The sequence below is a fragment of the Myotis daubentonii genome, chromosome 12, assembly GCF_963259705.1.
Source record: "Myotis daubentonii chromosome 12, mMyoDau2.1, whole genome shotgun sequence".
Classification (NCBI taxonomy): domain Eukaryota; kingdom Metazoa; phylum Chordata; class Mammalia; order Chiroptera; family Vespertilionidae; genus Myotis; species Myotis daubentonii.
The window spans coordinates 25571511-25583576 of record NC_081851.1 but is presented as its reverse complement, the minus strand read 5'-3'; the positions used below and the strand labels follow the sequence as shown (position 1 = coordinate 25583576).

The 12066-nt window shown below is 53.2% G+C and overlaps 1 protein-coding gene across 1 annotated transcript in view; it reads right to left on the bottom strand.

Annotated features, from left to right (window-relative positions):
- POLR1A (RNA polymerase I subunit A) overlaps positions 1-12066 on the bottom strand; it is a 78431-nt gene that overhangs the window by 20720 nt on the left and 45645 nt on the right. Inside the window, exons 15-21 of the mRNA XM_059659234.1 lie at positions 8744-8893; positions 7517-7700; positions 6041-6123; positions 5770-5928; positions 3498-3596; positions 2365-2517; positions 1044-1126 (exon numbers count right to left, since the gene is read on the bottom strand). Coding sequence (XP_059515217.1) covers positions 1044-1126; positions 2365-2517; positions 3498-3596; positions 5770-5928; positions 6041-6123; positions 7517-7700; positions 8744-8893 — 911 coding nt within the window. The remainder of the gene's footprint in view (positions 1-1043; positions 1127-2364; positions 2518-3497; positions 3597-5769; positions 5929-6040; positions 6124-7516; positions 7701-8743; positions 8894-12066) is intronic.

Here is a 12066-nt window from a genome sequence, read left to right as displayed (position 1 = left end):
TGCATTCAGAGGCCTCAGGTCCTCCCACGCCAGACGCAGTTGATCATTTTTTCTCTAGCCTGTTCTACACTACACGTGTTCTTGAGTGGTTTAAAAGGATGGAAGTGGGGTGTCACCCCTGCTGGTGGGAGGAACTGGCCGTGTAATCCATGGCCCCTGGAGGGGAGCTCAGCCCACTGTGCTGAAGCAGCCAGCTCTGCGGATGGGCTCCTCTCCGATAGCCAAGCCCCTAGGCTGCAGCTGTGGGCGTCCAGGGGAACGGACCGAAATAAGGGCTGCACTTTGGGAATGTGGAGCTCAGAAGCAGCACAGGAGAGTGGGAGGGACGGACAGGCCTCTGAGGGGAGAGGAAAGGAGCTCTGCCTTCCTGTGTGCAGCCAGCGAGTCCCTGAGAATGTGCTTAAAACCAGGCCTTATTTCTGCTGTCCCTCCATTTCCCACCACCACTGGCTCCCGGGACTCATGAAAAACCATTACCCCAAGTCCCCGAGGCACAGCCACTGGCTGCAGCCCAGGAGAGGGAGGCTGGAACGCAGGCACCTACTAGCCCGTCTGCCGGGCCCTCTGGAGTCAGGCCTTGTCCAGACTGAAGCTTTATTCCCCCAACCTGCTCCACAGGCCCGTGAGAGTGGCTACTTGTCTTCTTTCCTCCCAGAGATGAGGGAACAGGTAAGTCTAGGCTGGGGACCCCAAAGTGGCACCTGCATCTGGAGCAACAGTAACTGCAATCACAGACGCATAGGCAGGGACCCGAGCCCGGCAGCCCCTTGGCTGTCCTGGACTGCCGAGCCCTCCTGGGGGGAAGGACCAGCCCATCACCCCCGAGACCTTTCCCGTACCCATAACTTCCCTCAGAACGCAGGGGCCCTTTGTCTGCGCTCATGTGCTACTAATTCTTTAGAAGGGGAAGAATATCTGCTATTTTCTGTCTCAGGATAACCGTGGGCATTTTAAAGACGTTTTTCCATCTAAAGAAATTCCAAGTGAGCCGTCACTGAAATGTGAAAGAACCGACACGGAGCGGTGCAGAGCAGGGGCGTTACCTTTGGAGGTAGCCGGAGCGGCTGGTTTTCACAGCGGTGTCGACCAGGCCCTCGCGCCCCGCCATGCAGTGAAAGAAGAACTCCTGCGGGAGAAGCGGGACCCAGGTCCCAGAGGCGGCAGTGAGGACGGCGTGCTTCGGGAGGACCGCTCAGGCCAACCCTCCAGCAGCCCCGCCTCATCTCCTGGGGCCCCTGACAGCTCCAACGGCCCAGTGACTGCTGTCTTATCTGCCCGAGAGCAGAGGGAGCGTGGATGAGAAGTGACAGGACCTGCTCAAGGGGCCAGGTGTCTGCCTGCACATGTGCAGCCCACACATCTGAATTCCACTTCCCACAGTGTTAACAGAGGTAAGAGTGTTTTCCAAACTCTTTGATTGCAACCCACAGTAAGAAATACATTTACAACAGTAACCAGCGAACACACACACACAAATGCACATAAGGATATAACTAGAACTTCATGAAACTACCCCATCCGTGTGCTCTCTGTAGCAGCCTGTTGTTTTTTTACGTAACCAATGCCATCACTATCTATTACAGCGGTTGCATGACTAACTACAGGGTCACAACCAGCTTTAAAAATTCTGGTCTCTGTCGGCACACCACCATCCCGTGCCAGAGGCCAGGGATGACCACTGGAGCCGAGGCAGGAGCCCTGGAGCAGCGGGCAGCCTTGAAACAAAGGGTTGCTCCTGTTTACAACCTGGACTTAGCTGTCTGACCACAAGGGTCATCCTTGCAGAAATGCACTCGGCAGAGAACAAAAGGTGCCAACGTTCAAGAAGCCATTTGACAAGTTTGAGGAGAAAACCCTCCTCCTAGGGGAGAGTCTGTTGTCCAAGGGAACGCTGGGCATTTGCGACAGCTGATCAGCTTCCCAATGGCAGGAGGAGCCAGGGAAGCTCTGCTGGGGGCTTGTGAAATAAATCTCCATGAGGTCCCTTTGGCAATGGAGAGACCCCAGTGGGGGTGTGGGGCCTCCCTTTCCCTGTCACCTTCAAGTGCAGTAAGACTGGATAAGGGGGGATGCACAGCAGGAAACGGTGGACCTGGGATTGGTCTTACTCATCTTCTCATTTATCAGCAAACACTCACTGAGCTCCACCCTGTGCCAGGCACTGTGCTAGGCTCTGGTGTCACAATGGTGGACATGGCATGGCTGTGTCCTTATGGTCCTCGTGGGCCACAGGGTCCAGTGGGCAAGCACCAAATGGCTTGGAATAATATCCACTTGCTCACAGTTGTTGGGGAAAGTCAAAGGCCTTCTACCACTGAGCTGGAAATGAGGAGAAACACCAAAAGGAAAACCCAAAATACATACGGGAGGCTTGATGCCAGTGAGGAACCTGCCGGTGACGAAGCCGCCAGCCCTGGGGGTGAATTCGTAAGGCTCGAAGCAGGGCAGTGACTTGCCAGACGCCATCAGTGGGGGTCTCCGACCTTCCAGTTCAATCTGGCCCAGCAGGCACGAGATCTGGGTACAGGAAACCCAAGACAAACATCTGTTAAGTAATGCTTCATCCTAGCAGGAGAGGAGGGCCTGCCCTTCAAAAAAAGCTATATGGAAACTGAGTTCTTAAAGGCCAACCTAGATTTGTAAATGAACCAGGGAAGCTTGTGTTTTGAGAAAATAATTGTTTCCCTTTTGCTGGCGGATGGGAGAGTCTCCACATTTGGTGTTTTGTAAAATGGGCGACAAAAGGAGCCATGTTTCAGAATCATCACGCTCTACCTGGAAGGGACCTGAGTGCTGGTCCTAATGGGAAACTGAGGCCTGCAGGAAAAACAACTTACAGTGCTCCTTAAATTTTAAGGCCAAAAGAGAATAATACTGACCATACTTTTGGGGTTGGGGGGGGGGGGGTGTGGAGAACAGTGTGTCTGGCTTTCACTTTAGTCAAAGGGACTCCCTGATGGCCTCAGCCTTTAAGCCCATTCCTATTGCTCTGAGTCCCCAAACAATGAGATGGTCCTTAAGACCCTCTCAAGGTCATCAAGATTTTTTAAAAAATTGCTACAATTTGTGCGAATGTGCCATAGCACTGAGGTCATCTGAGGAGGTAATGGGCCTCAAATTAAGGGTTAGAAACCTCTAGAACAATGCTTATATTACGAAATGGGAAAAAGCAGATCATGCAAAACTGCAGGGTCTCAGCTAAGATTACACACACACAGTGTTTCCATATAACATGAAGATATGTAACACAGTAATCTAGTGTGTAAATTTACAGTATCTACTGTATTATACGTAGCATCTGGATACTTACATCTATATTTGTTCATAACGTTATTGCTAACAGTGGCAAGTTCCTGTACTGACTTCTATATGCTTTTATATTTTTCAGAACTTGCCACATTTTATATAAAACATGGATCCTTTTAAAATCAAACAAATCAGAAACTACCTCCTGGGAATACCGCACCCTCGGCCAAGCAGCCACCCAGTGCTCACACCTGCATGGTGTTCACAGTTGAACCTTTGGCTCCGGACTGCACCATCATCTGCAAGTTGTTCTCTGGAAACTGCCTGTGAAGGCCGAAAGGCATGCATGCCTGCGGATTAAAACGCACCGGTGAGACCACCTTCTGAAATCCCAGACTCAGAAGGTAAACTGAGGGTGTGGCAGCGACACACGCACACTATTCACTCAGAGAAGCACCAAACCCCACCTGCCATAAGAGGTCCCGTTCGGCATGAACCCTCTCGCTAGAAGCTCTGCGAGTCTAACAACGCCGCGTGTGCTGCCCTCGACACCGTCTGTCAGGACGCCCAAGGGGCCTGTCACTGGCCAAAAGCGGCCGTCAAGGAGAAGCAGGGGCAGCACAGGCAGCTGAGATGCTAACAAGAAGCTGGTTAAAAATAAAGTCTTGAGGCTATGCCTTGGCGAACTCCCCCAGCAGAGCACGGACTTGGCCTGGCAGTGCTGACCAGTGTCCCTGTCAGACTCACATTTGCCAGCGTGCTGCCCAAGCACCATGTGGGAGCCTTGCCTCGGCTCCAGGGCTATTGCAAGTGAGCAGCACCCCGGGGTGGAGCCTAGGGAGACACTGGGAGGGGCTCTGAGTCTACAGAAGCCTCTGCCTAGAGCTGCAGAGACCCAGTCCACCACAGGGTCCCAGACCACCCATGCAGCTGTGAGGATGGGTGTGCAGACACACACACACACACACACACACACACACACACGAGCCTGGGTGACAGGGACCACACCACAGGTTCAGTGGGAAGAGGTGAGCCGGAGGGACAAGAAGCAACACCGAGAAGCCGCTGGGACAATGCCCTGATCCCAGCATTCCCAGGCAACGCTGGAAGCCACGCTCCTGGTTCTCGGGGAGGTGCTGGGAAGGCTCCTCTGAACAAAACCCCTCAGGGACAAACCTGTACGGATGAGAGGTCTGTGCTCCTGGGAGCCTGAGGGCTGCTGAAAGCCAGTCAAACACTGACTTCTATGAGTGTTGGCCTTGCCTCTTCCTCTCTTTCTCAGGCTGGGCCTCGAGGCCCAAGAGGGAGGGTGAGGGTCAGGCAGGGCACTTCCAGCCGCAGGAGTGGAACCCCAGCTCTGGGACCAGAAGATGGAGAGACACAGACTCTGGTCTTGGCTCGTGCAGGGATTTCCCTCTCCTTTCCTAACTGCACAGGAACTGGCTTAGTGAGGAGCAGACAGGGACTTGGGGGGCTCTGCCAGGCCAAGAGCACTACACAGGTCAGGCCCTTAACCCTCTCAGCATCCCTCCCTCCAGGTGTGGAAACAAAGCACAGACTGGTTACGTCACCTGCCTGAGTTCACACAGAAAGGGTATGGCAGAGCTAGGGTTTAAACCAGGCCTTCAGCTCTGGCTCCAAGGTACAAGCAGCAATGTGGGGCACGGCTACAGTGTGTTGGCCAGGTTCAAGCCTCGGACCAATGAAAGGACAGGGTCCTCTCATTGCCATGTGCAAGTCCCAGCTGGAGGGCAGAGCCCTCCCAGCACAATTATAGCCAATGGCTGTGGTTGTAAGCTTGAACCTATGGTCCAAACACGTGGCCCCATGTGCCTTGTGATAGAGTTCGGGTGCATGTAGTTGAGTGAGGTTGGCACTCAGGAGAATGCTGTAAACAATGTGATCACGCCCCTACTTTGCCTCGTGGCATCTGCTACGGGCGCTGGCGCTGTCTCCTCATCAGGGGGCAGCGTCCCACTGAGACCCAGCTTTCATTCTCTTGTCTGTCTTTTCTCAATCCTTTCACCCCCCACTCAGGATCACCTTTGGCCGTAACACAGCAATGGTGTTTTTGGTCCCTCAATCTACTCCTCCACTGGCTGCAGCACCACAGGAAACTGCCCTTGCCTTCAGTCCCTTTTAATGCAATCATCCCCAAACACACACATTTAAAAAAGTGCACAGGGGCAGAGGCGGGGAGGGGAGGAGAGGGTGACGGTGAAAGAGGGCGTAGAGGGAATAAATGGTGATGGAAAAAATATAGTAAACAAAACAAACGAAGTGCAGAGCATTCCCGCTCAGCATGCAGCACAGACCTTTCTTCCCAGACCCTGACTGGGTGAGGGAATGAAGCCGTTGGCTCCTCAAAGCGATGACTTTTGCACATCCCACCTCACATCCCACCAAGTTAGCTGCTAAATAGCCAAATTGCTCTAAAGGGCCCCGAGTGAAAATCAAAATGTAATTTTTTTAAAAATCAGCATTTAAAATGGTGGGGATAGCTGTGCTCACTGCCAGACTAACCTTGTTAATCTCGTTACTGTAATGGTTCACTTCCTCCTTGAACTTCAGATCGATCATGTTAAAATCTCTCTGGTCTTGGCCCAGATGGGCATCCTGCCATCTCCCTCGGACCTCATCACATGGCGCGGTTTCTGGCAGGTTTAATGCAGACCTGACAGCCTGGAATGAGAAAAGGGACACGTCGGAGGCAGCCGCCAAGTGAGGAAGGTGTGGGTTTCACTCTGCCGGAGAGCTGACCCCTCGGCAGGCCGGGCCTCCCGGCCCTCCTCACCCGGGGCCCGCAGTGGGTAGACTCGTCAATGATCCTGTGTCTCTTGACATCCGCCTGTGGCTTCACCAAAATGTCTTCCACGCCTGTGAAGTGAGACAGACAAGCTCAGGTGGCACGGGGCCTGACTTCTCAGCAGGACGTAAACTCAGTGAGCTCAGGGCATGGAGCAGTGTCACATACCCAGGAGGCACCTGAACAGCAATCCCCTAACGTCCTTACAAGACTGCTACGCTCTCCTAAGTGCTTCCCATCCCGTAAGAAAGTGCAGGGCCAAGCATTACAATCTCCATTTTACAAATGTCACAACTAAGGCTCATCTCGAGCTACCTGCCCAAGGTTCCACAGGTAAAAAGCAAACCCAGGCCCAAGTCCAAACCTGTGCTCTTAGGCACAGCTCTACTGCCTGAACTCAATAAATGTTTCATGAATGGGCTGCGGGTGAAGATGTTGTGGATGAAAAACCAAGGCTAGGGAAGGAAGAGAGGGAGGGAGAGCACATCCTGGCTCTGATTCCCAGAAGTCAGTTGTTCCAGAGACGACCACCCATGCAGCTGTGAGGATGGGTGTGCAGAGACACACACACACACACGAGCCTGGGTGACAGGGACCACACCACAGGTTCTGCCCAGGAAGAAAGCCCGGGTCACTAGTTAGGCCTGTCTTTCTGGCTCCACAGGGATGAGGAATTCCTCACCTTGGGCAGGATGTCTTTCTACTTCATTTTTTCAATCAATTATTTTCTGTCTCTATCTGTGAGTGTTACTGGGGCCAAAAGTCCCTCAGCCAAGATCTGAGTGGGAAGGAAACAATGGCTGCACTCTTAAAAGCTGGGCTAAAATATCTGGAATCCCAACGCACTGTCCTGGAAGCTTGAGGGCCTCTGCAGAACATGTGTGCGTGGAGGGGAAGAAATATTCCCTCTGTGAGGAAGCCATAACCACAACAGTAGGTCCTTCCGTGGGGTCAGCTCCAGGCCACCACGGTCCCTTCACTGCCCCTCTGGCTCTGAGGGCTGGAGTGAAGGCACCATCTCTAGCCTGCCCTTCCCTCAGAGCTCTGTCCAGCTGGGCCACGCTCCCTCTCAGCCTGGCGGCATCAGGATGCTCTTTGCACTTGGGCCAATTTCTCTTTCGACCATATGCTAAGCACCCTTTGCAGAGCACGGAGTGCCCAGGGAATTCTGGGAAAATGGGGGTGCGTGTGAGTGTGAAAAATCAGACCGAGGGACTGAAAACTGTAAAGGATGGGGTCGAGAACGAGACGGATGGTCACTATGAGGTCGACGGTGAAGAATCACTGGCTCTGGGGGAAGGGCAGGAAGCACTGACGAGATGCAAGGCTGCAAAGGGAGGATGTCCTTGTAGAGGCAGCCCGGCCGCTGCCCCGGAGGCTGGAGGCTGCTAGCAGAGCTGGGAGACACCCTGGTTGGCGTGCTGGCCGGGTAGGGGCCCCAGGAGCCGCTCGCCCAGCACTCACCCAAGGTGAAGCCTCTGTAGAGCTGCAGGTAGGCGGTGAAGAGGCGGGCCAGGCAGGTGAGAACCTTGCCACTGGTCTCCCCGCCGTAGATCTCGTAGCAGCAGTGCACCAGGCCGTAGGCAGAGCTCCCGTAGTGTGCTTTGTCCAGCACCCCGCAGAGCAGCTCCCCTTCCCTGATGATCACCTGCAGAGGGCACAGCCATGACCACGATGCTGAGATGAGGTGTTGCCTCCAGCGCGAGCCACCTCTCCCTTCATTTCACGCTTTAGTGTCCTTACTGTACCCGTCCCTCCACTGTAACCTGCTCAAGTCCTTGATGGAAAGAGGTGGGCACATGTAGACATTAAAGTAAGTCCCTCCAGGACCGCACCACACACAGACACATTTCAGTGTGTTCAGATGCCCTCCCATCCCCACCCCACCCACAATGACTCGAGGTCAGGGACCCTTGACAAAGACTTTGTGACTGGAAATGAGAACATCTGGTATAAACTTCATAACCACGATCTTGGCCAAGGTACTCCCTCCCCTGTGCCCTGGGAGTAAGAACAACATAGCTTTTCCAACGTCCTTGAAGGCCTGGATTTGTACTCTCACAAAGTGGGGCTAATGAATTAGAAGCTAACTAAACGGAGGATTCCGGTTGCAAAATGCTGCTGCATGCCTTAAGCATGTGACCTATAAAGGAAGAGTGGCAGCTTCAGCTCTAATGGACTGTGTCGGACCTGGTGACGAAGCAGTGAGGGGGGGACTTGGGGATACTCCCCCACCAAGAACACGCAGAGGCCTCGGAAATCTAGCGTGAGGCCAGTCTTGCGCTCTGGAGGCAGCGCGGTGCCCGGGTTTGACTGTCCTGGCCCACCTCCCTGAGGCCTGTTCCCGAGGCACAAAGCTGGGAGGAGTGAACCTCACAGCAGCCCCATGATCTCAGCCACTCGGGGGTCTGCAGGGAAAACCCAGGCTCTGCATCTGCAGGCTTTGCAGTCAGCTCCCAGGCCTCCTGCCGAAGAAGCTCCCCAGCTGGCTGCCCGTTTTACACTGAGGCCAACGCTAGCAATCAACTCTGAACCTCCCTAACACCAAAGCTGACACCAACTTGGGCACAGCTCTCTCTTAGGAGCCATACGCCTCCCTCTGCGCATGTGCCTCCTCCTGTGCCTGCTTTAAACCCATTTGCCTAAACCCAGGCCTCGCAATCTCCCACGGAAGCGGCTGGGCAGCCATACCTGGGACTCGCACATGGAGTCGGGGTTAAAGCCGGGCACGGGCCGGGGAGACGCCTTCACCCAGGCTTTCCCACCGATCTTGGCCTTCCCTGATAAGTTCAGTGGGCTGTGCTCCTCGGGGATTATGTTTATGAGCAGCGTGGACACAACCTGGAAAGGAAAGGAAGGAAAGATGAGAGTTCCCTTTAGGGCTTCCTGTCCCTGCTCATCCTGAAGGGCCAGGCAAGCCCACTCCAGCGGCCTCTAGGTAAAGCAAGGACGACGGTCCCTCCTCTGTGGGGCCAGTGGACCTCCGCGCTCACTGTTCTACTTAGGCGACTTAGGAGGGAGCTTAGGGGCGGAAACGTACACACGCCACTAAGGACTTCACTGGAACTCTTCTTCCCTAAAATAACTGCTGTTAAAGTGAGCAATCCCCCAGGCCCGGAAAACACATCCAGCTCCCGAACAGACCGGAGGAAGGAGAGAAAAGCAGCAACCTGGTGTGGGGTCACAGAAAGAAGGTTCGAGCGTGTGGTGAAAACAGAGACAGCAGGGCCGAGACAGGTGGTGGGCTCACGACACCGCCCTGCCCGGAGGAGGTGGCCCGCGGGCGCCAGTGCCAGGACGAGGCAGAGGCTGAAGAGCATCCTTCCCTGTCTCCAGGCCACATCCAAATCCACGGCGATTATTACACACAGTCGATGTGTCCTCCCACAGAACAAAGGAAACAAACAGGCAAAACAGGAGCACAGATACAGAGATCAGACTGACAGCTGGCAGAGGGGAGAGAGCGTGGGGGGCCTGGGTGAGAAAGGCGACGGGATCAAGAAGTACAGATGGGTGGTTACAGAATAGTCACAGGGAGGCAAAGCATAGCATAGGGACCATAGTCAATAGTATCGTAATAACCACGTACGGGACCAGAAATACTGGGGGGACTACTCTGTAAAGCTCATGATGACCTACGCTGTACATCAGAGAATAATACTGAATGTAAACAAATTGAGAAAAAAAAATGTCCTCCCACGGAAAGCTCTGACTTCCTGGTCAAAGGAAGGAAAGGATGCGAAGATGAAGAACTGAGAGCTGTTCCTCTGCAGGCTTTGCAGAGGAGGCCTGAGGGTCCGAGAGAGAAGCAGGCTGCAGGGAAGCTTCGGGACAAGGTGTTCCGGTGCCCGCCCACCACGGGCAGCCGTGAGCTGCGGGGAAGTGGCCACGCTCCCTCACCCCTAGCATCGCTCATCTGGAGAGCACAGATAAGGCCCACTCAGTCAGCAATTAACCGTGAGTGCTTCCTATGAGCCAGGTGCTGGGAAGAACGTAGATAAAATATGGTCTCTGCCTTCAGTGGAGCCTCTCTCCTGAGGGGGGCCCATGCTTTGGAGGAAACAGAGCAGGGCCCAGAGCAGCACGGGGCACGCTTGGGGTTTTAAGTGAGACGGGCAGAGAAGGCCCGCACGGTGCGGTGGAGAGGAAGGGAGCCACGCAGAGGGCAGCTCCTGCGTTTCAGGCTGAGGCTTTCCTGTGATGAGAAGGAAAGCGAAGTGGGAGGTTCTGATCACAGGGGGGACATGCTCTGCTTTAACTTTTAACAGGATCACTTGTTCCAAATGCATTCCTGGTCTATTCCCTGAAGCTAAATAAATGCCATAGAGCAGTGGTCGGCAAACTGCGGCTCGCGAGGCACATGTGGCTCTTTGGCCCCTTGAGTGTGGCTCTTCCACAAAATACCACGTGCAGGTGCGCACGTACAGTGCGGTTGAAACTTCATGGCCCATGTGCAGAAGTCGGTATTTTGTGGAAGAGCCAAAGAGCCGCATGTGGCTCTCGAGCCGCGGTTTGCCGAGCCACAGTTTGCTGACCACTGCCATAGAGAATAAGCCTCCCATGTGACACTGACAAGACAGACCAGTACTTCAGAAGCGGTTATTAAAGCGACCTGGTGGGAGTCCGGGTGGGGCACCTCGCAGGACTCAGTAATTAGGAGACTACTCGACAACCTGCCGGCTTCCACAGAATAAGCTGTTACGGAGCTGACACCAGAAATAAATGTACGCGACTAGGATCAGTCATGGCCCCTGAAAGGCCAGGGGGTCCATCCGCTGCCCCAATTGGCCCATCAGTGTGGCTGTCCACTCAGCAAGTGGCTGCTAACAGGAGGCCAGGAGGCCAATTTCTCAAGCAACTACTCCATAGAGAACCCAAGTGAAATCAGCTGAACCTAGTGGATAACCATATGCTAATACATTCCCAAAGCAAACCTTCCCAAAGGTGTAGTAGGCAGGGGGCAGACAGGCTGGTGGAACAGGCCCTGAGGGCTGAGGAGGGGCTGGGAGCCATCAGCTGGCATCAACAGCTCTTAGTGTTCCCGTGCCAGGTCCCACAAAGTAGCCTCGTTCACGGTGCACAATGGAGCTGGGGCAGGTAGGAGAGCAGCAGCCTTTTCATGCATGTGCACCAGGAGCAGGGGACAACTGGCAACAGCATCTTTTATTTGTTAATTAATTATAAATATTTTTTAAAATTGATTTTTAGAGAGAGGAAGGCACAGGGAGAGAGAGCAACATCGATTGGCTGTCTTCTGCATGCCCCCTACTGGGGATCAAGCCCACAACCCAGGCACATGCCCTGACTGGGAATCCACTATTTTTAACAACTATACAATCTCTCTCTCTTTTTTTTTAAATCCTCACCAGAGGATATTTTTCCATTGATTTTTGGAGAGAGTGGAAAAGAAAGTGGAAGACAGAGGGTAAGACTGAGAGCAATACTGATACGAAAGAAACTCATCGATTGGTTGCCTCCTGCACGAGCCCTGACCAGGGCCCGGGCAGGGGAGGAGCCTGCAATCAAGGTATGTGCCCTTGACCAGAATCAAACTCGGGACCCTTCGGTCTGCAGGTTGATGCTCTATCACTGAGCCAAACCAGCGAGGGCTACCATATATTAACAAATGGATGTTCCACAATTTACTTAGCTCCAATCCTAAGTATCCAGGCTTTTCTGAGTTTCTACCACTATAAACCAGAGTTACGGAATGCTTTTCAAGTAGCCTTTCTACATTTCAGCTTGTTTCCTGAGGCTGGGCTTCCAGATGGAAGGGAACGAACATATTTAAGACGCTAGGTAACAAGGTAGGCAAAAGTAGGTTTACAGTTGTGCGTCTACAAAACATAGTTTACTCTTTTATTATTATTATTGTATTATTTATTATTAAACTACTTTTGCCCACCCCCATATCCTTTGTCTACTATTTGGTTTTATTTTGAACACACTGCTTATGTTTAAATAAAATTCTAATAAATTCTGGACATTAAATTACTTAAGACTTATAATACATT